The sequence below is a fragment of the Erythrolamprus reginae genome, chromosome 1 (assembly GCF_031021105.1).
Source record: "Erythrolamprus reginae isolate rEryReg1 chromosome 1, rEryReg1.hap1, whole genome shotgun sequence".
In the NCBI taxonomy this organism is placed as follows: Eukaryota; Metazoa; Chordata; class Lepidosauria; order Squamata; family Dipsadidae; genus Erythrolamprus; species Erythrolamprus reginae.
In genome coordinates this window covers 24,375,232-24,401,178 of record NC_091950.1, presented here as the reverse complement: position 1 = coordinate 24,401,178, position 25,947 = coordinate 24,375,232, and the positions used below count along the sequence as shown (strand labels likewise).

At 41.0% G+C, this 25,947-nt stretch overlaps 1 protein-coding gene across 2 annotated transcripts in view; it reads right to left on the bottom strand.

The window, feature by feature from the left end:
* ARHGAP45 (Rho GTPase activating protein 45) overlaps positions 1–25,947 on the bottom strand; it is a 101,883-nt gene that overhangs the window by 24,437 nt on the left and 51,499 nt on the right. For both annotated transcript variants that reach the window (XM_070747303.1, XM_070747294.1), the window contains exons 6-15: positions 24,688–24,766; positions 21,034–21,171; positions 20,060–20,124; positions 17,799–17,909; positions 14,669–14,749; positions 12,260–12,442; positions 9,453–9,590; positions 7,479–7,669; positions 6,516–6,673; positions 3,570–3,656 (exon numbers count right to left, since the gene is read on the bottom strand). In XM_070747303.1, coding sequence (XP_070603404.1) covers positions 3,570–3,656; positions 6,516–6,673; positions 7,479–7,669; positions 9,453–9,590; positions 12,260–12,442; positions 14,669–14,749; positions 17,799–17,909; positions 20,060–20,124; positions 21,034–21,171; positions 24,688–24,766 — 1,231 coding nt within the window. The remainder of the gene's footprint in view (positions 1–3,569; positions 3,657–6,515; positions 6,674–7,478; positions 7,670–9,452; positions 9,591–12,259; positions 12,443–14,668; positions 14,750–17,798; positions 17,910–20,059; positions 20,125–21,033; positions 21,172–24,687; positions 24,767–25,947) is intronic.

Sequence of the window (25,947 nt, the reverse complement as noted above, 5' to 3'; positions counted from 1 at the left end):
AATTTATCCCAGACAGCAAAAAACCTAAACTCTAAAGATGTCAAAAAACAATCCTATTTCGGGGTCAACATGTGGCACAGGAACAAAAGGTGGAGGGAAAGCTTGACCATCACACCACCGTGTGTGTGGCTTCTGGATCACATTTAGCAAGAATTTCTCCCTTAATGTTGTTATGAATTGTTTTATTATGTTGTGAGAGGCCCCGAGTCTATGGAAAGGGGCGGCATACAAATCTAATAAATAAATAAATAAATAATAAATAAATAAGCGTGGGCTTTTGAGTTTTGCCATAAGGAAAACTCCATTGCCTGCAAGATTCCTGGGAGTTTTGGGAGACCCAGAAAGTTGGAATATCTGGCTGAATTTCCAGATTTTGTCTCAAACACAAAAGTTATTGGTTGATTTTAGGTCAAGTGCCCTCGTTTGAGTGTAGCCTATCTTTCAGATGTCAACTCAAAATGTCTTCTTGAGTGATTGAAGGCAGGGGAGGATTGCAACTACCACCATTATTGGTGTGCTGTGTGTGCAGCTTCGGTTGTGTTGTGTGCGTGTGTGCGCTATGCGCAGCCCCAGTGTGTTTTTGCTTCTGCGCATGTGCAGGAAACAAGAGCACGCTGAAATCTTGTGATGGGTTGTGAGCGGGAGAGAGATATCAGTGACTTTTTTGGCTTCCGCGCATGTGCGAAAGCAAAACAAATTGCCAAAATCTCATGTGCACACGCATCATCACATGCGCATGCACATCCCCTCATGAGATTTTGCTTCTAGGCATGTGCATAAAGCAAAAAATACAAAAAAGGATGGTGGGGCCCACAAGCGGTCAATGCAAATTGCACAATCTGGCAGCCGCTACCAGTGAGCAGTCTGCTACCGCACTGGGAGCTACCTACTACCGACTGAAGGGTAGAGGGAAATTGTTTTCCTAAAGCTCCCTGAATTTAATGACCTTTTTCATAGCTGCCAATGTGTGAGCGGGTGCATCGATCAAATATAAATTGAATGAATGAATGGAAGAAATGAATATAATGAGCCGGGGTGGCGCAGCAGGTAGAGTGCTGTACTGCAGGTCACTGAAGCTGACATAGATCTGAAGGTCAGCAGTTCAAATCTCATCACCGGCTCAAGGTTGACTCAGCCTTCCATCCTTCCGAGGTGGGTAAAATGAGAACCCGGATTTTGGGGGCAATAGGCTGTCTCTGTTAAAAAGTGCTATTGCTAACATGTTGTAAGCCACCCTGAGTCTAAGGAGAAGGGCGGCATAAAAATTGAATGAATGAATGAATGAATGAAGGAAGGAAGGAAGGAAGGAAGGAAGGAAGGAAGGAAGGAAGGAACAAACAAACAAACAAACAAACAAACAAACAAATATATTGATGCCAATAGTTAAGAATATTTTATTAGATGCTTTTCATCTCAGATCAGGGGTGAGAGTCACATTTTTTCCCTGCTGGCTCTGTGGGCGTGGCTCTGTGGGCGTGGCTCTGTGGGCGTGGCTTGGTGGTCATGTGATTGGGTGGGCAGGCGTGGCCAAGCCACCTTGAGTCCTTCAGGAGTGGGCGGCATACTAACTAACTAACTAACTAACTAACTAACTAACTAACTAACTAACTAATTAACTCGCCTTTTGTAAGCTCCTTAAAACCCACCTCTGCCATCAGGCATGGGGGGACTGAGATATTCTTTTCCCCTAGGCCTTTACAATTTATGCATGGTATGTTTGTTTGTATTTATGTTTGGTTTTATAAATAAGGGTTTTTTAATTGTTTTAGTATTAGTTTTAGTATTGGATTTACATGATGTTTTGTACTATTGCTGTTAGCTGCCTCCAGTCTACGGAGAGGGGCGGCATACAAATCCAATAAATAAATAAAATAAATAAATAAAATAAATAAATAAAATAAATAAATAAAATAAATAAAATAACTAAATAACTAAATAAGTCGATGTCACTTTTTTGTCCTAATGACCTACAGAAGGAAGATATACCAGTTATTATACACAAAACAATAAAAGAGGTACACAAATTCTTACATAAGAGTAATAAGAGTCTTATTGCTCTTATGTAGTAAGTATTTGTGAACCTCTTATTGTTTTGTGAATAATTATTGGTATATGATCTCTTTTTGAATTTCACTCCTGATCTGTTTACTTGTTTTCCCCATCCTGGTTCTTTCCCATTTGTTATTAAACTACATATCCCAGCATCCTGGTAACCTCGGAGTTAACAGGAGTTACTGTGTGTCTAATAGAAACATAGAAACATAGAAGACTGACGGCAGAAAAAGACCTCATGGTCCATCTAGTCTGCCCTTATACTATTTCCTGTGTTTTATCTTACAATGGATATATGTTTACCCCAGGCATGTTTAAATTCAGTTACTGTGGATTTACCAACCACGTCTGCTGGAAGTTTCTTCCAAGGATCTACTACTCTTTCAGTGAAATAATATTTCCTCACGTTGCTTTTGATCTTTCCCCCAACTAACTTCAGATTGTGTCCCCTTGTTCTTGTGTTCACTTTCCTATTAAAAACACTTCCCTCCTGGACCTTATTTAACCCTTTAACATATTTAAATGTTTCGATCATGTCCCCCCTTTTCCTTCTGTCCTCCAGACTATACAGATTGAGTTCATGAAGTCTTTCCTGATACGTTTTATGCTGAAGACCTTCCACCATTCTTGTAGCCCGTCTTTGGAATAAATAATAAAATGGAAAAGAGCTGTCCACTACATTAATAGCATTTAGACTTATATACTGCTTCATAATGCTTTACAGCCCTCTCTAAGCGGTTTACAGATGGTAATCATATTTTCCCCCAACAATCTGGGTCCTTATTTTACCGACCTTGGAAGGATGGAAGGCTGAGTCAACCGTGAGCCTGGTGAGATTTGATCTGCCAGACTACTGGCAGCTGGTGATCACTCTACTGAACTCTTAACTACTGCACCACCGAGGCTGAGAGGTAAGTGATGACTGGGCAAGTGGGTGACTGGACGGGTGTGGGCGGGGCCAACCAGGGGCGATTCTTAACGAATCGTCTCTACTGCCTCTCCCGAGCTGGGTCAAAGTGGTTGAATTTCACCCTTGGCTCAGATCCTAATGCAGTGATGGCGAACCTATAGCACGGGTGCCACAAGTGGCACACGGAGCCAATGTGAGCCGTTGTCCTAGCTCAGCACCAACGTGCATGTGTGTGCCAGCCAGCTGATTTTTGGCTCGTGCAGAGGCTCTGGGAGGGTGTTTTTGGCTTCCAGAGAACCTCCGGGGGGATGGGGAGGGCAATATTACTTTCCCCTGGCTCCAGGGAAGCCTTTGGAGCCTGGGGAGGGCGAAACACTAGCCTACTGGGCCCACCAGAAGTTGGGAAACAAGCCGTTTTTGGCCTCCAGAGGGCCTCCAGGAAGCAGGGGAAGCTGTTTTTGCCCTCCTTAGGCATTGAATTACGGGTGTGGGCATGTGCGACAGCGCGCGCCCACGCTCTTTTGGCACCCGAGGAAAGAAAGGTTCAACATCACTGTCCAAATGGAACTTGCACAATCCATAGGTCAGAAGATGGGAAGATACGTACCTGGGCTTGTGGCAGAGGATTCCAGACTGTCCGTCGTCTCTGTGATGGCTGTTGGCCATGATTTGTGTACCTGGTGACCTCGTCCACCTAAGGAGCCAATGACAAGGCAGATTTCATTCCCGCATGAGTCAGACAAGAGGCTGAGCCTTTGCAATGCTGACCGGTTCTTTCAAATAGGAAAAGCATCTCAAATTCGGGCACTTTGTCAATATAGCTGGGATCTCGGTTAGCGCAGATAGAGAATCTCACGAAGGGGCTGGACATTATTTTGACTTGGCACTACAGATCGTCCTTGGCTTATGATCACAACTGAGCACCAAATTTCCCTTGCTAAGCAAGGCAGTTCTTAAATATAATATAATAGAATAGAATAGAATAGAATAGAATAGGGATTCTTTATTGGCCAAGTATGATTGCCCTTCATGGCATTGGACCAGAGTACCTCCGGAACCGCCTTCTACCGCACGAATCCCAGCGGCCGATAAGGTCCCACAGAGTTGGCCTTCTCTGGGTCCCGTCGACCAAACAATGTTGTTTGGCGGGCCCCAGGGGAAGAGCCTTCTCTGTAGTGGCCCCGGCCCTCTGGAATCAACTCCCCCCGGAGATTAGAACGGCCCCCACCCTCCTTGGCTTTCGCAGGTTACTCAAGACCCACCTATATCGCCAGGCATGGGGGAATTAAGACATCTCCCCCAGGCTTTCTTATATTTTATGTTTGGTATGTATGTGTTGTATATGGTTTTTAAATTGTTGGGGTTTTTTAATGTAATTTTATTATTAGATTTGTTCCATTGTTATACTGTTTTTATTTTTGTTGTGAGCCGCCCCGAGTCTTCGGAGAGGGGCGGCATACAAATCTAATAAATTGAATTAAATTGAATTGAATTGATTGGACACACAAGGAATTTGTCTTGGTGCAGATGCTCTCAGTGTACATAAAAGAAAAAGATACATTTGTCAAGAATCACGAGGTACAACACTTAATGATTGTCATAGAGGTCAAATAAGCAATGAAGAAACAATCAATATTAATAAAAATCTTAGGATACAAGCAACAAGTTACAGCCATACAGTCATAAGTGGGAGTAAATGGGTGATAGGAATGATGAGAAAAAACTAGTAGAAAAAGAAGGGCAGACTTAGTAAATAGTTTGACAGTGTTGAGGGAATTATTTGTTTAGCAGAGTGATGGCATTTGGGAAAAAACTGTTCTTGTGTCTAGTTGTCTTGGTGTGCAGTGCTCTGTAGCGACGTTTGGAGGGTATGAATTTTGCCCCAGTTGTTAAGCAAATCACTGCAGTTTTAAAGAAAATTTGTAGTCATTAAGTGAATCTGGCTTCCTCCTGATTGTAAAATGGGGCACAAATCACCTAACAACCGGTTTGTTTATAGTTATGGACATTCTGGTTGTAACTGTAGTCGTAGGTTGAGGACCACCTGAGCCTTCCTTTTCACGCAGTTCCTATTTGCTTCTGATCTCTTCAGACAAGATGCAGTCTGCAGTAATGAGTGATAATGAATCTTTGACTCAGAGGAAAATTCCCAGCATGAAATTACTTGTTCCTGTTGCACATCCCGTTTCTGTCTGACTCTCTTTTTACTCACTGCTGGTCTCTGAGTTTCTACAAAGGTGACCAGAAGTAACAGCTGTTCCTTTGCGTGGAAGGTGGGTAATGCTGGCAGAATTAAGATATGGGAGGAATACTATTCGAATCCTGGAACAGTTAAAGATACTTAGTATTTTTCAGAGTGTAAGATGCCCCTTAGTTTTGGGGGAGGAAAACAAGGGGGGAAAATTCTTTAAATTTTTAAATATGTCTTATACTCTGAAAAATATGGTAATAAAAGTTGGGCTCAGTCATGAGTTGGGGCAAGTTGACAGTGACCTCGTGGGAACCTAGCTGAAAAAAAGATGCTGTGGTTGGATTCTAGTAGGGAGCCTGGCCACATAACAGCAGGACCTCTGCTTTGAGAAAAGATTCAGCCACATATGTTACCTGGGTCTATACCTCCTTCCAGATCCAAGCCAAGCAACTTATGCAGACACACAGGAGGGCCAGTTACACAAACCTCTGAAGATGTCTATGGAGATTCTCAGTTATCCAACTCACAGGTGTTGTTTCAAAACGCAACTATACTTCCTTTGTTTTTGAACCAGAACAACAAAAACAAAGAAAATCTACAATTGGCTAGTGGTGATTATTTCAAAACTAGACAACAAATCCTACACATACATACCAGTAGTGCGTTATAAATCCTGTCACTATTAGTTCGCTCATGCGCGCACAACAGTAATGGGTTGCACCTGGTGCGGCTGGGATCGGGGTTCTAGTAGCGAAAATGGAGATGTGCACATATCTCCATGAACGATGTGTCCGTGTGAGATTTGGCTTCTGTGCATGCGCCGGAAACGAAATCTCACATGAGGACATTCTCGCGTGCATGATTTCGCCCATTTTGGGCGTTTCTTTGCTTTTGCACATGCACGGAAGCAAAAATATCGGTGAAAATCACCGTAATCTCATTGCACACATATTCTCAAACAAGATTTGGCTTATGGCGCATGCGCAGAAGTAAAATCTTGTGCGAGAATGAGCCCACGTGCCCGCCAGGCACCTGCGCCGGTTTCCAGAAACATTCCAGTAGTGGCAAAAGGTAGGGACCCCCTCCTGGCACACAGGTGGGTGGAGCATCCTGGATGGGTGGGCAGAGCGTCCCGCTATCACTGCTACCGGTTCGCTGAACCGGGCCAAACCAGGAGCAACCTACCACTGATACATACATACATACATACATAGTTTTGCATTTGGGAGCAAATTCATACTAAATTTGCTGGCAATCCTGAATCAAAATCCTGAAAGTTACAAAAACCAAGGGGACCATATATGGGGCGGGAGGGGCGCAGAAATCCCCCTTTTCAGCAGAAAAGTTAGGCTGTCTCCTCACCTCGTTTTTCAAGCTGGGTGGGCCGGTTCTGAGGGTCTCGACCTGTAGCTGTGTCACCCTCGGAGGCTGCGCCATCTTTACTGGAGGTGTCAGAGCTACTCGTTCCCGTGAATTCAGGAATACTGTAGCTGCCTTTTCTTGCCCGAGTCACTGGAGAGCTGTTGAAGAGGGAATACAGGTAGACCTTGACTTATTTGTCTACTGTCTGTCTGTCTATCTATCCTATCCTATCTATCCATCTATCCCATCTATCCATCTACTAACTATCTATCTATCTATCTATCTATCTATCTATCTATCTATCTATCTATCTATCTATTGAGCCGCCCCGAGTTTTTGGAGAGGGGTGGCATATAAATCCAATAAATCTAATCTAATCTATCTATCCATCTACTATCTCTATCCATCTACTATCTCTCTATCTATCTATCCATCCATCCATCTACTATCTATCTATCTACCTATCTCTCTCTCTCTCTCTCTCTCTCTCTCTCTCTATCTATCCATCTACTATCTATCTATCTATCTATCTATCTATCTATCTATCTATCTATCCATCCATCCATCTATCCATCTACTATCTATCTATCTATCTATCTATCTATCTATCTATCTATCTATCTACCTACCTACCTACCTACCTACCTACCTACCCATCTACCCATCTACCCACCCACCTACCTACCTATCTACCTATCTATCTACCTACCTACCTACCTACCTATCTATCTATCAATCTATCCATCTATCCATCTATCCATCTATCCATCCATCCATCCATCCATCCATCCATCCATCCATCCATCCATCTATCCATCTATCCCTATCCATCCATCCATCCATCCATCCATCCATCCGGATTTCTAGGCTTGCAAAGCAAAAAAACTTATTTGTCTGTCTCTCCACCCACCCACCCACTCGTTCCACCTGAGCAGCCCACCTCTGGGCATTAGCAAACCTTACCAGTTATTGGTTGACACGTAGGGCTCAAAATCATATTGCGTCTCAGGTTCGTCTCCCCGCTGCATCCGCTTGACGTGAGAGGCATACTGTTGCCCCGGATCATAGAGTTTGCTGCTCTCGCACAACGTCTGAAAATAGACAGGCAGTGGGGCGGTCTGCATGTGCATGATTTGGTAGAAGGAAATGGTAGCCTGGAATCCGGAAGTCATAGAAAAGAGGAAAGGAGAGAAACGTGTCAGAGAAAAGGATGGACTCTGTGAATAAAGTCATGGGAGAAAAACCTCTCTATATAGTTGCTAAGAGTCAACCCCAACTTATAATCAGTCATCAATATGAATAAGACATCTCCAGTGTGGGTGTCACAAGCCCAAAACCTACAAAAACCGACTACCAGAATTCTGCACAAAAACGTTGGTGACAATCTTAGCTCCCATTTGGACATAAACTAAGTTTCTAGTTCTGATGCCTTCCGTCCTCTGTCCTAATGTTTCTCCCTTACAAGTATCATGTATATAAACATTGTTATATCTTGGTATACTACCAATACGTACTTGACAAATCAAATCAAATCAAATCAAATCAAATCAAATCAAATCAAATCAAATCAAATCAAATCAAATCAAATCAAATCAAACCAAACCAAACCAAATCAAATCAAATAATAAAAATGTGTCTTCCAGATTTCCAAGTAATAGCTCCATAGAAAGAAGAACTTCAAGGCAAGCACATTCCTCGAAGAACACTTTTATTGGAGATATCATATTGGCACAAACTGATGAAAACCGACTCTGAAAGTTCCCATTGTTTTCACCGCGTTAAAATGCGAAAGTTCTCCCTTTCCCCAAGCCATCAGTCACATTGTCCAATCAAAGCGCTAGTTGGTTGCCTGGTTATTTCACCCCACCTTCCTCTGTTGGAATGTCTTTGATGAAACTATTTTGTTTTGGCTATAAACCCCCCCCATCTAACTATGGGCCCCCCTCCGTATCCCTTCTTCGCAACACGGAAGCCTCCAAAATCGCGTCAGCCAGGTTCACTTCAGAGTTGACAGTCTCCTGCAAAGAACATGGCTCAGAGTGAGCTTGCTTGCAGATTCTCCTTAAGGGACCAAAGAACTGAACCACGTTAGGGGGATGGTCCAGTCCAGTGATGGCGAACCTATGGCACGAATGTCACAAGTGGCACCTGGAGCTATATCTGCTGGCATGTGAGCTGTTACTCTAGTTCTGCTGCATGAATCCCAGCGACCAGTTAGGTCCCACAGAGTGGGCCTTCTCCGGGTCCCGTCAACTAAACAATGTCGTTTGGCGGGACCCAGGGGAAGACCCTTCTCTGTGGCGGCCCCGGCCCTTTGGAACCAACTCCCCCCAAAGATTAGAATTGGCCTCACCCTCCTTGCCTTTCGTAAGCTTCTTAAAACCCACCTCTGCCATCAGGCATGGGGGAACTGAGATATTCTTTCCCCCTAGGCCTCTACAATTTACGCATGGTATGTTTGTATGTATGTTTGGTTTTATAATAAGGTTTTTTTTAGTTGTTTAGCATTGGATTGTTACATGCTGTTTTTTATCACTGCTGTTAGCCGCCCCGAGTCTACGGAGAGGTGTGGCATACAAATCCAATAAATAAATAAAATAAATAAATAAACGTAGCTTATTTTTGGCTTGCATAGAAGTTCTGGGAGGGCATTTTTGGCTTCCAGAGAGTCTTCCAGGGAGGGAGGGCGTTTTCACCCTCCCCCGGCTCTAGGGAAGCCTTTGGAGTTTGGGGAGGGCGAAACACAAGCCTACTGGGCCCACCCAAAGTTGGGAAACAGGCCATTTCTGGCCTCCAGAGGGCCTCCGGGAGGTGGGGGAAGCTCCCCGGGCATTTTCACCCTCCCCGGGCATTAAATTATGGGTGTGAGCACGCATGCATGTTCTTTCAGCACCCGAGGGAAAAAAGGTTCGCCATCACTGGCCTAGCCAAACTCACCGACTTTATGACTTGGTCACTCTGCTTGACCACTTCATGGAGCTGCCGAAGGGCTGTCACTTTGGTGTCCTCCAACTCCTGCTTCTGGGTGTTGGCATCTGCGATGCAGGTCCGGTATGTTGCCATGGCTTCTTCGGCCTGGATTGGCAGAGAGGCAGCATCAGAAAAGGACACGGAAAACAGCTAACGAGGATAGATGGATTCAGCATTAAACTCGCTCACAAGGACATAATTTATATGCCTCAGGAAGAACGTTGCTCGAAAAGGTGGAATGAGATGACATTTCACCCAAGAATCTCTGTTTTAATTAGTTTCTCCCTTTCAATGTCTTAAGACTTCCAGTCCCCAAATCTTCTATTTTGGGATTCTTGTAAACATGTTTGGAATTTATGTATTCCCTAGCTATTATGGTTTATGTATGGTCTGTTAGGTTGTGTGATTGTTTTCTTTTTATAATAAGGGTTTTGTTTTTAACATTAGATTTGTACATGGTGTATTATTGTTGTGAGCCGCTCCGAGTCCTTGGAGAGGGGCGGCATACAAATCTAATAAATTATTATTATTATTATTATTATTATTATTATTATTATTATTATTATTAATTTGAGAGTAAGGTGAAGGTTGTTTTTACTAAATGGCTTCTATTGGTGAAGCTGATGTTCTTATATGCCTCCTCCAGATATTTTTTTACTTTATTCTTTGGGAAGGGGGAAGATTGATATACAGTGGTACCTCTACTTAAGAACGCCTCTACTTAAGAAGTTTTCTAGATAAGAACCGGGTGTTCAAGATTTTTTGCCTCTTCTTAGGAACCATTTTCTACTTAAGAACCTGAGCCCGGAAAAATTTCACAGGAAATTTGAGAGCGGCATGAAGGCCCGGCCAGTTTCTTGAAATTCCCCCTGGGTTTCTCTCTCTGGCGCAGTGTACAGGAGGCAGCCTCGCACCGGGTGTATGGGAGGCGCGTGCTCCTCCTTGGCACCTCAAAGACCCTCTTTTTTTTTTAAGCCTTAAAGTTTTGGATTTTTTGGATTCCCCTCACCTCACCTTCTTCCTTCTGCAGTGACTGTCCTCCTCCTCTTCTTCTTCTTCCTCCTCCTCCCACCCAAATTCCAAGCTTTTATTTCTTTCCTAATTGTGGGGTTACCTAGGTTCGCCCACGTCTCTCCAACACTCTGTGGCTTGCATTGGCTGCCGATCAGTTTCCGGTCACAATTCAAAGTGTTGGTCATGACCTATAAAGCCCTACATGGCATTGGACCAGAATACCAGCGGCTGATAAGGTACCACAGAGTTGGCCTTCTCCGGATCCCGTCGACTAAACAATGTCGTCTTGCGGGCCCCAGGGGAAGAGCCTTCTCTGTGACGGCCCCGGCCCTCTGGAATCAACTCCCCCCAGAGATCAGAACTGCCCCCACCCTCCTTGTCTTTCCTAAATTGCTTAAGACCCACCTGTATCGCCAGGCATGGGAGAATTGAGACATCTCCCCCAGGCTTTTATATTTTTATGTATGGTATGCGTGTGGTGCATGGTTTTTAAATGATGGGTTTTTAAAGATGTTTTTAATATTAGATTTGTTTACATTGTAACACTGTTATTATTGTTGTTGTGAGCCGCCCCGAGTCTTCGGAGAGGGGCGGCATACAAATCTAACAAATTATTATTATTATTATTATTATTATTATTATTATTAATGCCATTTAATTAACATATTTTTTTTTAAAAGAAAAGACTGCTTTAACTTGTGTTTGTATGTATCAACTACTAAGCAAGCTTATTAGTAGTTGTTAATTGAGTAAGCCTTGGTTTTAAACAAAAAGCGTGTGGGCTACATTTTTTCTTGTCCATAGCTGGGGCAGAACAGTGCAAAGTCGGAAAAGGTGGAGAGACCTGGCCTATAAAATAGCCAAGAATCGGACTCAACAGAATGGAAAACCTCATCATCAACAGATCGAGAGAGAACAAAACATGATTCCAAGTGTGAGGTCAATGCCACACGAAGTTCACAACAACCCACCCCAAATTGGAATCAACTCCCCCCGGAGATTAGAACGGCCCCCACCCTCCTTGTCTTTCGCAAATTACTCAAGACCCATCTATATCGCCAGGCATGGGGGAATTAAGACATCTCCCCCAGGCTTTTATATTTTATGTTTGGTATGTATGTTGCTATATGGTTTTTAATTGTTGGGGTTTTATATATCTTTTTATTATTAGATTTGTATTTATGTATTTTATTTTATTTTATTATTTTATTTTATATTTATATTTATATTTATATTTATATTTATATTTATATTTATATTTATATTTATATTTATATTTATATTTATATTTATATTTATATTTATATTTATATTTATATTTATATTTATATTTATATTTATATTTATATTTATATTTATATTTATATTTATATTTATATTTATATTTATATTTATATTTATATTTATATTTATATTTATATTTATATTTATATTTACCGGTATATATTTTTTAATTAATTAATTAATTAATTAATTAATTAATTAATTAATTAATTAATTAATTAATTAATTTACTTACTTACTTACTTACTTACTTACTTATTTATTAGATTTGTATGCCGCCCCTCTCCGAAGGGCAGCTAACAACAATAAAGAAAACAATGTAACAACAATGTTCTATTGCTATACTGCTTTTTATTACTGCTGTGAGTCGCCCTGAGTCTTCAGGGAGGGGCGGCATACAAATCTAATAAATTATTATTAATTATTATTATTAATTGGTCCCCCGTTCCACTTTCGGCTGGATTTCATCTACCCACCTTGTTCCGGGCTTCTTCTTCCAGCCGTCTCTTCTTGTCCAAGTTCTTCAAGGTGGCCGAACTGTTGCTAGACACCAGCTGGTCCTCTTCTGCTCTGGCCATCACAAGCCGAGCCTTTTCACACTCCTCCGAGCGTTGCATGTACATCTGCTTGGCTTTGCGCAAGTTGTTCTCGGCCTCTTGCTGGAGTGGGGGAAACACAAACGCATCATACGTCTCGGTTTTCTCCTTGCAGACATTTCGTCACCAGGCTGAGCAACAGCATCAGTGCTGACCTCTGCAAGTGGTAGTCAATATACAAGTCAATATACAGGTAGGCTTCGCAATTGGGCCTGGCAACTCCATTGCTAAGCGCTGTGGTCAATAAGTGATGCCTCTTAGCAAACCACTGTGGTCATTACGCGAAACAAAACAGGATGAGAGCTTACGAATTTACTGCACAGGTTTTCCATCATTAACTCTGCTTATTACCAGCCATTTGCGAAGCTTGCGAATGATGATTAGTAGTGATGGGCGAACCGAACCCGCACAATTCGGGTCCGTACCGAATTTTGTGGTGTTCGGTATGCCGAACAGGAACACGAAATTTTTTCAAACTTCGGGCAAAGTTTGGGGTCGTGTTCGGCATTCGGAGCTTTGACGTCACCGGCAGGTTGCTAAGGACGCCAAGGTGATCACTTCCTAGATTCCATGGAATCCAGGAAGTGATCACCTTGGTGTCCTTAGCAACCTGTTGGTGACGTCAAAGCTCCGCCCCCGGAATCTCTTCGTGGGAGGGATTCCCCGTTTGGGTTTGAGTTCGGGTTCGGCTGAATTTTGCGTAAAGTTTGTCCGAACTTGCCGAACCCGAACACCGTTGGGTTCGCCCATCACTAATGATTAGCTGACAAAGATTGGTCACAAAGCTGGTAACTACAGGCCAGTTAGCTTGACATCAGTTGTAGTTAAAATGATGGAGACTCTACTCAAAAAGAGGATAAATCAGTACCTAAAAAGCAATAACTTATTGGACCCAAATCAGCATAGCTTTACTGAAGGCAAATCATGTCAGACTAATCTCATTGATTTCTTTGACTATGTCACAAAGGTGTTGGATGAAGGTGGTGCCATGGATATTGCCTATCTGGACTTCAGCAAAGCCTTTAATACCGTTCCACATAAAGAGCTGATAGATAAATTAGTGAAGATTGGGCTTAATCCCTGGATAGGTCAGTGGATTTGCAGCTGGCTGAAGTGTAGACATCAGAGAGTTATTGTTAACGGCGAGTATTCTGAGCAGAGACAGGTTACAAGCGGTGTGCCACAAGGGTCAGTTCTGGGTCCTACTCTTTTTAATATGTTTGTGAGTGACATAGGGGAAGGTTTGGTAGGGAAGGTTTGCCTATTTGCCGATGACTCTAAAGTGTGCAATAGGGTTGATATTCCTGGAGGCGTCTGTAATATGGTAAATGATTTAGCTTTACTAGATAAATGGCCAAAGCAATGAAAACTGCAGTTTAATGTTTCCAAATGTAAAATAGTGCACTTGGGGAAAAGGAATCCTCAGTCTGAATATTGTATTGGCAGTTCTGTGTTAGCAAAAACTTCAGAAGAGAAGGATTTAGGGGTAGCGATTTCTGACAGTCTCAAAATGGGTGAACACTGTAGTCGGGCGGTAGGAAAAGCAAGTAGGATGCTTGGCTGCATAGCTAGAGGTATAACAAGCAGGAAGAGGGAGATTGTGATCCTGCTATATAAAGCTCTGGTGAGACCACATTTGGAATACTGTGTTCAGTTCTGGAGACCTCACCTACAAAAGGGTATTGACAAAATTGAACAGGTCCAAAGACGGGCTACAAAAATGGTGGAAGTTCTTAAGCATAAAATGTATCAGGAAAGACTTCATGAACTCAATCTGTATAGTCTGGAGGACAGAAGGAAAAGGGGGGACATGATCGAAACATTTAAATATGTTAAAGGGTTAAATAAGGTTCAGGAGGGAAGTGTTTTTAATAGGAAAGTGAATACAAGAACAAGGGGCCACAATCTGAAGTTAGTTGGGGGAAAGATCAAAAGCAACATGAGAAAATATTATTTTACTGAAATAGTAGTAGATGCTTGGAACAAACTTCCAGCAGACATGGTTGGTAAATCCACAGTCACTGAATTTAAACATGCCTGGCATAAACATAGATCCATCCTAAGATAAAATACAGAAAATAGCATAAGGGCAGACTAGATGGACCATGCGGTCTTTCCCTTCTGTCCTCCAGACTATACAGATTGAGTTCATGAAGTCATTAAGGAACGTGACTTCTTTGACCAGACCCTGGGGAACCCCCTGTAAACTTCCTTGAGATTTATGAAACTGCTATAACCTCCGGGCTGAGCAAACCCAGAACCTTTCAGTGTTCCCCAAGAGCATCTCACCAGCTTCCTCTGGGCTCGATGCCATTGTTCCTTAATCTCCTTCCTCCGCTTTTCATGCTCGAGGCGTCGCAGGGACAGAGGCTGGGGAAGAAAAAGAAGAAAACTGGGTCAGCCTGATTGCTAGAGGGAAGAAAATGATTACATGCAGAAGGCCTGGATACTCCAGGAACAAGGCCAAACCCTAACAACCGTGTTAAAAATATAACAATTGCAGAGACTAAGTATATTACATATTTTAACTGCGGCAAGAATAGCATATACAGTGATACCTCGTCTTACAAATGCCTCGTCATACAAACTTTTCGAGATACAAACCCGGGGTTTAAGATTTCTTTGCCTCTTCTTACAAACTATTTTCACCTTACAAACCCACCGCCGCAGCTGGGATGCCCCGCCTCCAGACTTCCGTTGCCAGCGAAGCACCCGTTTTTGCGCTGCTGAGATTCCTCTGAGGCTCCCCTCCATGGGAAACCCCACTTCCGGACTTCTGTGTTTTTGTGATGTTGCAGGGGAATCCCAGCAGGGGAATCCCAGCAGCGCCAAAACAGGTGCTTCGCTGGCAATGGAAGTCCGGAGGTGGGGTTTCCCATGGAGGGGAGCCTCAGGGGAATCCCAGCAGTACAAAAACGGGCGCTTCGACTGGCAAAAGGGGTGAATTTTGGGCTTGCACGCATTAATCACTTTTCCATTGATTCCTATGGAAAACATTGTTTCATCTTACAAACTTTTCACCTTAAGGACCTCGTCCCGGAACCAATTAAGTTTGTAAGACAAGGTATCACTGTACCCAGAAATGGAAAAACAAAGATGCTCCTACAGAAGATGAAACCTTATTTAAAATTCTAACATGAGCAGAGATGGACAAACTGACGCTAGAGTTAAAGGACAAATTGGAAACAGATTGTTTTGAAACCTGGAATAAATTATATAATTGGATAGAGAGGGAAACCAAGATTAAATGCTAGAAAGTAGGATGGAGAAGTTCTAAATCAATTCAAACTTAAACAGATATTGGAAAATTAATGGGGGGAAAAGGAATAATCAGTGTATACAGTAATCCCCCGCTACTTCACGGTTCATCTTTCACGGATTTGCTATTTCATGGGTTTTTAAAGAGGGTTTAAATCCATTAAATCCATTAAAAATTTTAATCCATTAGATCTAGACTCAGTTTCCGACTGGTCCAAATCCAAATCTCAACCAGCAAATGCTCTGTCCTACACATCGGCAAAAAGAATCAGAACTTCAAACTTAATAAATGAATTATCACAGGTAATCCCCACTCGGTCAAGGACCTCGGAATACTAATAACTAAAGATCTAAGTGCCAAAGCCCACTGCAACGACATCACTAAGAAGGCTTCAAGAGTTGTTAACCTAATCCTACGTAACTTCTGCTCTGGAAATCTCACACTACTTATCAGAGCTTACAAAACTTTCGCCAGACCCATCCTCGAATACAGCTCATTTGTTTGCAACCCATATCGCATTTCAGACATTGACACCCTTGAAAATGTTTAAAGATACTTCACAAGAAGAGCCCTTCATTCCTCCACTCGAAACAGAATATCCTACGAAACTAGACTTACAATCCTGGGTCTTGAAAGCTTAGAACTACGACGCCTTAAACATGATCTAAGTATTGCCCACAAGATCATATGCTGCAATATCCTGCCTGTCAAAGACTACTCCAGGTTCAACCACAACAACACAAGAGCACACAACAGATTCAAGCTTAATATTAACCACTCCAAACCTGACTGTAAAAAATATGACTTTAGTAATTGGGTTGTCGAAGCGTGGAACTCCTTACCGGACTCTATAGTATCATCCCCTAACCCCCAACATTTTATCCTTAGACTATCCACGGTTGACCTCTCCAGATTCCTAAGAGGTCAGTAAGGGGCGTACATAAGCGCACTAGTGTGCCTTTCGTCCCCTGTCCTATAGTCTCTCCTATATCTCGTATTTCTTTACTATATCCTCTATAACCTTCATTGTGTATTATTGTGTATTGGACAAAATAAATAAATAAATAAATAAATAAATAAATAAATAAATAAATAATAAATAAATAAATAAATAAATAAATAAATAAAATTCATAAAATTCTTCTACAATACTACTGTACTCTATTAAAAAACTGGCAGGATATCACATGTATTTCCAGCTGAGAAACATTATAGAATGACTGTTTAACACAACAGGTGGGTTTTAAAAGTCCAAGTCCATGTTAAATACATAAAAAAATATCTTTCCTCTACATCCCCAGCAAAAAACAAGGGATCACTGTATACTGAATGGACTGTCATGTACCTTTCTTTTCTTTTTGTTATCTATCTGTATTGCGCTATATTATTATATATATGTTATGTTTTTTAAATGTATTATAAATAAAAAACTTTTAAATTAAAAAAAACAATTGCAGTGATTCACCTAACAACTGCAGCAAGAGTTGTTGCAAAATGGAGCAAAATTCACTTAACAATTGTCATACATCAAGATGACCTGTATAGCATGCTCTGGGGGTTTACAAAAGGAAGACCCCCAACCAGTGATGGACAGTTGCCCCCACGGGGGTCGGGGAGACACAGTGGGGGTAGTAAGTATATGAACTATTTAATGAATTCTTAATAGGTTTTTATTGTCCGTCCTTCTCTAGTATGATTCTTAATTACTTTTAAAATAGGAAATCATTAAATGATATGTTTTTACCCATTAATCATTTTAATCATTATCTAGAACTGAACTTTTATAGCAATTAAAGAAAATTGAGCCATTTGCCTAATCTGTTATCATACTGAATCTCGTGGGTTCAGTACAAAATCTTAAAGTGTTACTGTGCTCCTTAACAAATAATGCTGTCTATTATTTGTCCTTTTTGTGGCTATTCAAATAATGTGACTTAATTAACTGAAAAAGAGTTCAACCACCTATTTGAAAACTTATCTTGGTCAGTAAGCCATTCCCACTCAGTCACATGATCTTTAAGCCACCCACAGTCACATGATTGTCAAGCCTCTCCCAGCAAGCCCCACCCACACAATAAACCACGCCCATAGTGTGGTAGTAAAATTTTTTGCAGCCCTTCACTGCCCCCAACCCCAATTTTGCCACTGTCTTTTTTTTACCTGCATATACGTTTCAGTTCGCAAAGTGGTAGCCGCTTGCAGGCAGTTGAGACTGTATTCCATGTCTTGCTCCAGAGACAGCGAGTAGATGGAGAGGAACGGCATGGAGGGCTGAGGAGAAAATCACAGGAGTTCAAACAGTGCAGTCAGGCGGTAGAGAAAGCAAGTAGAATGCTTGGTTGCATAGCTAGAGGTATAACAAGCAGGAAGAGAGAGACTGTGATCCTGCTGTATAGAGCACTGGTGAGACCACATTTGGAATACTGTGTTCAGTTTTGGAGACCTCACCTACAAAAATATGTTGATGAAATTGAACAGGTCCAAAGACGGGCTACAAAAATGGTGGAAGGTCTTAAGCATACAACTTATCAGGAAAAACTTCAATCTGTATAGTCTGGAGGACAGAAGGAAAAGGGGGGACATGATAGAAACATTTAAATATGTTAAAGGGTTAAATGAGGTTCAGGAGGGAAGTGTTTTCAATAAGAAAGTGAACAGAAGAACAAGGGGACACAATCTGAGGTTAGTTGGGGGAAAGATTAGAAGTAACGTCAGAAAATATTATTTTACTAAAAGAGTAGTAGATGCTTGGAACAAACTTCCAGCAGATGTGGTCGGTAAATCCACAGTAACTGAATTTAAACATGCCTGGGATAAACATATATCCATCCTAAAATAAAATACAAGAAATAGTATAAAGGCAGACTAGATGGGCCATGAGGTCTTTTTCTGCTGTCAATCTTCTATGTTTCTATGTAATCTTACACAAAGGAAGAGCAACTCAAGCCCTCTGGATAACCACAATGTGCACTATGTGGGGCTGCCCTTGAAGAGCATTAGGAAGCTTCAACTGCTGCAGAACTGTTATTATCAGGTGTAAATGGTTTGAGTTACTCAGTGCATGAGATACCTCTGCTCTGTGAACTGCAAAGGTTACAATGGGAAGAATTCAAGGTTGTCACCTTTAAAGCCCTTCATGGCTTGGGATTGTTTACCCAAGGACTGTCCTCTCCCAGTTGTTAATAGTAGTAGCAGTAGTAACAACAACAACAACTTAATAATAATAATAACAACAACAACAACAACAACAACAGATTTGGAAGGGACCTTGGAGGTCTTCTAGTCCAACCCCCTGCTTAGGCAGGAAACCCTACATCACTTCATACAAATGGTTATTCAACAGCTTCGTAAAAACTTCCAGGGTTGGAGCATTCACAACTTCTGGAAGCAAGCTGTTCCACTGATTAATTGTTTTTATCTGTCAGGAAATTTCTCTTTAGTTTTAAGTTGCTTCTCTCCTGTGTTTTTAATAGGAAAGTGAAAACAACAACAAGGGGACACAATCTGAAGTTAGTTGGGGGAAAGATCAAAAGCAACATGAGAAAATATTATTTTACTGAAAGAGTAGTAGTTGCTTGGAACAAACTTCCAGCAGAGGTGGTTGATAAATCCACAGTAACTGAATTTAAACATGCCTGGGATAAACATATATCCATCCTAAGATAAAATACAGAAAATAGTATAAGGGCAGACTAGATGGATCATGAGGTCTTTTTCTGCCATCAATCTTCTATGTTTCTATGTTAAGTTTACACCCGTTGCTTCTTCACTTCCCCCAAGTGCTCTGGGGAATAGCCTGAGTCCCTCTTCTTTGTGGCAACCCCTGAGATATTGGAACACTGCTATCATGTCTGCCCTGGTCCTTCTTTTCATTAAACTAGAGATACACAGTTCCTGCAACTGTCCTTCATATGTTTTAGTTTCCAGTCCCCTAACCATCTTTGTTGCTCTTCTCTGCACTCTTTCTAGAGTCTCAATATCCTTTTTGCATTGTGGCGACCAAAACTCAATGCTGTATTCCAAGTGTGGCCTTACCAAGGCCTTATAAAGTGGTATTAACACTTCACATGATCTTGATTCTATTCCACTGTTAATGCAACCTAGAAACTGTGTTGGGTTTTTTGGCAGCTGCTGCACACTGCTGGCTCATATTGAAATTGTTGTCCACTAGGACTCCAAGATCCCTCTCACAGTTACTAATGTTGAGGAATTTTATGATTTTATCATTGCCCACCATACAGAGTCACTTGATTGAGATGAGCAGCCATACACATTGAAAAAAGTAAAATAAAATATGCAATTAAAAAAACCCCCAGGGAGCTGGAAGGCTAATTCCAGCCTTCTACTCCCATCTACCACTCAGGAAATCCAAACAGAATTAATGGATTGTATACATCATGCTCATGTCACTCCGGGCTTACCTCTTGAGTGACAGTTTGCTTGCAAGTGTTCACTATCTTCTGGAGTCCTTTGGAAAACTCGATTTCTGATGAGAAAAAAAAAGGGTCAAAAAACCTCCATTGCTGTGATCCGAGTTAGGTTTTGTTGACATTAAAAAGCAAGCGTTCAGAGATTTCTGCCATGGTATTAAGAACCATAATTTTTTTCTCCAGATCTCTGGAAAACGAGATGGAACTAGAAGGCAAACATTTCTGAATGTACAGGTGCTTTGACCACCAGGTTTTTTTGGGGGGGGTTTTTTTGGTCGGGAAAGATTATAACTCAGGGCATGCAGCACCTGGACTGTACGCAGAAAGTTCCACATTCATTCTTGGACATTTCAAGGTAGGACAAGGAAAGATCCAGGTTCCAAAATACTAAAGAATCATTGCTAGTGAAGGTAAATTTTATTTTATTTTATTTTATTTTATTTTATTTTATTTTATTTTATTTTATTTTATTTTATTTTATTTTATTTTATTTTATTTTATTTATTTATTTATTTATTTATTTATTTATTTATTTATTTATTTATTTATTTATTTATTTATTTATTTATTTATTTATTTATTTATTTATTTATTTATTTATTTATTTATTTATTTATTTATTTATTTATTTTGTCCAATACACAATGAGGGTTTTAATGGGTATATATCTATATACACATAGTAAAATACATGATGAAGGTTATAGAGGAGATACTCATAGTAAAATATATCTAAGAAAGAAGAGAAGAGAAGGTATAGTAATAGAACATATCAATGAAAGAATAGAAGAAGAGATATAGGAATAGAAGGAAGGTATAGGAGATATAGGAGAGCAATAGGACAGGGGACGGAAGGCACTCTAGTGCACTTGTACTCGCCCCTTACTGACCTCTTAGGAATCTGGATAGGTCAACCGTAGATAATCTAAGGGTAAATTTAGCTATTCCCCTTCACTGTCAGCTCACCCAGAATGGTCCTCTTCTCCATATAGTAGATAAGATCCTTCATGTACTTGGAGATGCTTTTGGCATACTTGAGGGCAAAGTCCACCCCTCCATCACACTTCTGAAGGAGTACGTTCACCTCTTCAACGGACAAGCGTGCTGCGTCACATGAAAAGTAGCAAATGAGTTATCTTTTTTTTTTTTAACCAAATTGTAATAAAAATGATTTTTATTTACAAATAAACAGTTGAACAGATAAACATTTACAACTTACAGTACATTACTTATAGTACAAACAAAAAATTAAAAGACGAGTCTGTAATATATCTCCCCTCCCCTCCTGGGGCTTGGCTTAATTGACAGCCTCCTCAATTTAATTCTTAGCGGTATTGTAACCAGTGGTCAATAGTATATAGTATGCAATATTACATTCTTTGGTTTTTTGTTTTACTATTTGAAATCTTATATTCCATTAACTAAACATAGAAAAGAGTCATATTAAGGTTTAATTCTTAAGTTGTTTGTGTTTATTTGTAACGTTTATTGTCACGCAGCGCTACTAGTAGTTATTCTTTTATTCAACCATGTATAAAAGTCATTCCATATTTGATACCCTGTTTCCCCGATAGTAAGACACCCCCGATTGTAAGACGTATCGGGGGTTTCAGGGGGGTCGGCTAATATAAGCCGTACCCCGAAAGTAAGACATATGTCTTACTTTCGGGGAAACACGGGGGTATTGCCGCCTCCCTCTCATCTAGCTGCGCGCCGCCTCCTGCCCACGTCCGCACCTTCCCCCTCTCCATATGTCACTGCGCTGTCCCCTGCACTTGTCACTGCCGCCTCCTGCTTAAAATACGGTAATGCACACAGTATTAATCATACATCAGTAAAACATACACACTGGCATACTGGGGTACCATCTGCTGTTTTGTGGTGAATACAATACTGTTCAGGTTGTTAATAAATGTTAATTTTATGGTTAAAACAAAAAATTTGACAATTTTTTTCCAATATAAGACATACCCCGAAAGTAAGACATAGTGGGGCTTTTGGGGATAAAAAGAAAGTAAGACACTGTCTTACTTTCGGGGAAACACGGTAGTATTTTGAGTTATCATCATCTTATTCTTTTTCTTGCCAAAATTTGTGCAGCCTTAAAGAATTTCATATACTCTTCACCTAATGACAAAAGCAACCCTTTCTGAAGTTGATAAAAAGGCTGATTACATCAACATTCTTTTCATGCAGTGGTTTCCAAACACCGCAAGCAGCATCGTAGGCAACATTTGCTTTTGTAATGTTTTATTGTGTGAGCACTGATGGAGATCAAGGAAGAAGAATGCAAAGAAAACCTGAGCTCCAAAATGCAAAATATCACACAGAACTTTCTGCACAGCTGAGTTGTAGCGTTGGCTATCCAGCCTTAAGTCAGCCCAAAACTATTGCAGCATGAAATTTGCTACCTTCCAAGCCCTACATGGCATTGGGCCAGAATACATCCGGAACCGCCTTCTACCGCACGAATCCCAGCGGCCGATAAGGTCCCACAGATTTGGCCTTCTCCGGGTCCCGTCGACCAAACAATGTCGTTTGGCGGGCCCCAGGGGAAGAACCTTCCCTGTGGCGGTCCCGGCCCTCTGGAATCAACTCCCCCCAGAGATTAGAATGGCCCCCACCCTCCTTGTCTGTCGCAAATTACTCAAGACCCACCTTTGTCGCCAGGCATGGGGGAGTTAGGATATTCCTTCCCCTAGGCCATTACAAGTTATGTATGGTATGTTTGTGAGTATGTTTGGTTTTTATAATAAGTGTTTTTAGTTGTTTTATGAAATTGGATTGTTACATGTTGTTTTTTATCATTGTTGTTAGCCGCCCCGAGTCTGCGGAGAGGGGCGGCATACAAATCCAATAAAAAAATAAAAAAATAAATGAATGAATGAATGAATGAATGAATAAATAAATAAATAAATAAACAAACAAATAAACAAACAAATAAATAAATAAACAAACAAACAATAAAGAAAGAAAGAAAGAAAGAAAGAAAGTAAGAAAGAAAGAAAGAAAGAAAGAAAGAAAGAAAGAAAGAAAGGTTGACGTAGCCTAACACGTTTTAATTGCCTTTGGGTAGTATCAGAGTAAAGATGAAAAGTTCAATTCAACACTGATGTAGCCAAAGATAATTCAAGCTCATGTTTCACTCATCAGCTAAACATGGGATGAAACTGATGTTATGGAAACAGAGCAGAATTAAGAGGTTGGCCAGGACAAGTGTGTGCCATAATTAGGTGCACGACAAAGAATTTGAATTACGTATTTTTCTTCTCGGTATGATGGGTAAGTAGTAGTAAGGAGAAAAAATATGGGACTGTCTTTTATATAACAGCAAGAGACCTTTGTATGTACAGAAATGGAAAGATCTGCAGAGCCCCACAATGGAGTAATAGGTCATAAAATTAATAGAATTAGCTGAGATGGTGAAACTAACTACTTTAATTAAAGAAAAGACTGCCTCGCTTTGTTTCTATCTGGAAACCACTTTTGGATTCTTTGCTCAAGACTAGTGATGGGCGAACTGAACCTGCACAATTCGGGTCCGTACCGAATTTTGCGGTGTTCGGTATGCCGAACACGAACCCGAAATTTTTTCAAACTTCGGGCAAAGTTCAGGGTCGTGTTCGGTGTTCGGAGCTTTGACGTCACCGGCAGGTTGCTAAGGACGCCAAGGTGATCACTTCCTGGATTCCATGGAATCCAGGAGGTGATCACCTTGGCGTCCTTAGCAACCTGCCGGTGACGTCAAAGCTCCGCCCGCGGAATCTCTTCGTGGGAGGGATTCCCTGTTCGGGTTCGGCCGAATTTTGCGTAAAGTTCGTCCGAACTTGCCGAACCCGAACCCCGTTGGGTTCGCCCATCACTACTCAAGACAGAAATAAATGCTATATTAATTTTGGGATTTGATGACTAAACTTGTTTAGCATTACAGATCTCTCTCTCTCTCTTTCTAATCTATCTATCTATCTATCTATCTATCTATCATCGTCTGTCTGTCTGTCTGTCTGTCTGTCTGTCTGTCTGTCTATCTATCAATCATCTATCTATCTATCTGTCTGTCTGTCTGTCTGTCTTTCTGTCTATCAATCATCTGTCTGTCTGTCTGTCTGTCTGTCTGTCTGTCTGTCTGTCTGTCTGTCTGTCTGTCTGTCTGTCTGTCTGTCTGTCTGTCTGTCTATCTATCTATCTATCTATCTATCTATCTATCTATCTATCTATCTATCTATCTATCTATCTAATCTATCTGGATTTATATGCCACCCCACTCCTGGAAAACGCTGGGTATTACCCAATTTCAGATCAAAAGGTTAATTTATTTTGTAGTTATTTAAAAAAGCCTGGTTATTCCTTTTTATTTTCTCCCCCCCCTTTCCCCCCCTATTTTTCCTTTTAAAAATATATTTTATTCTTTATAGAAATTTAATCACATTTTTTTTTAAAAAAAGAGAGAAAGCATCAGAATAATATCAATATTAGCCACCCCAAGTCCTTAAAGAGGTGTGGCATAAAAGTCCAATTAATAAACATTATTTGTCTATGTTGCATAAATGCAGAACTCTGCACAATTCATGAGAAGCTACTAAAGGAACAAAATTCATAGTTAAAGAAGATGGTTCTTACCTGAGCTGAAATCTTCCTTACCATGCAGCACATCTTCTGGCCCCAAATTTGTAATGCCCCCATATAGATTTTCCACTGACTACAAGTAAGAAAAAGAAAAGTTACTCTCAGAGCCTTTAAGGACACTTCTATGATGTCAGCTTTCTTTCTTTGTCCCTGCCAAAATTTCCCCTTTTTATGGAGACAATGCCTTTGGCGGGACCCAGGGGAAGAGCCTTCTCTGTGGTGGCTCCGACCCTCGGGAATCAGCTCCCTCCAGAGATTAGAAATGCCCCCACCCTCCTTGCCTTTCGTAAACTCCTTAAAACCCACCTCTGTCATCAAGCGTGGGGGAACTGAAACATCTCCCCCTGCCTATGTAGTTTTTTGTGTATGATATGACTGTATGTTTTTATATATTGGGGTTTCTTGTTTTTTAAGCTTTTTAAATGTATTATTGTTATTTTAGATTCTATTAGATTTGTCATTATATATTGTTTTTATCATTGCTGTAAACCGCCCCGAGTCTACGGAGAGGGGCGGCATACAAATCTAATTAATAATAATAATAATAATAATAATAATAATAATAATAATAATAATAATTTATTAGATTTGTATGCCGCCCCTCTCCGAAGACTCGGAGCAGCTCACAACAGCAATACAAAATACAAATCCAATGATTAAAAAGCAAAACAGTTAAAAACCCTTGATTTAAAAACAGTCCTAAAAACCCAAACAAATCATACATAAAATGGAGCGGCCAAAGGGAATAAATTTCCCCATGCCTGGCGGCAAAGGTGGGCTTTTAGGAGTTTGTGAAAGGCAAGGAGGGTGGGGGCAGTCCTAATCTCCGGGGGGAGTTGATTCCAGAGGGTCGGGGCCACCACAGAGAAGGCTCTTCCCCTGAGTCCCGCCAGACGGCATTGTTTTGTCGACGGGACCCGGAGAAGGCCAACTCTGTGGGATCTAATTGGTCGCTGGGATTCGTGCGGCAGAAGGCGGTCCCGGAGATATTCTGGTCCGATGCCATGAAGGGCTTTATAGGTCATAACCAACACTTTGAATTGTGACTGGAAACTGATCGGCAACCAATGCAGACTGCGGAGTGTTGATGTGACATGGGTACATTGTTGTTGTTGTTGTTGTTGTTGTTGTTGTTGTTATTATTATTATTATTATTATTATTATTATTATTAATTCAACTTCTATGCCACTCATTCCTGAAGGACTCAGGTTGCAGAACAGATGGCTAGAGAAAGCACAGCTGCCCCCATCAAG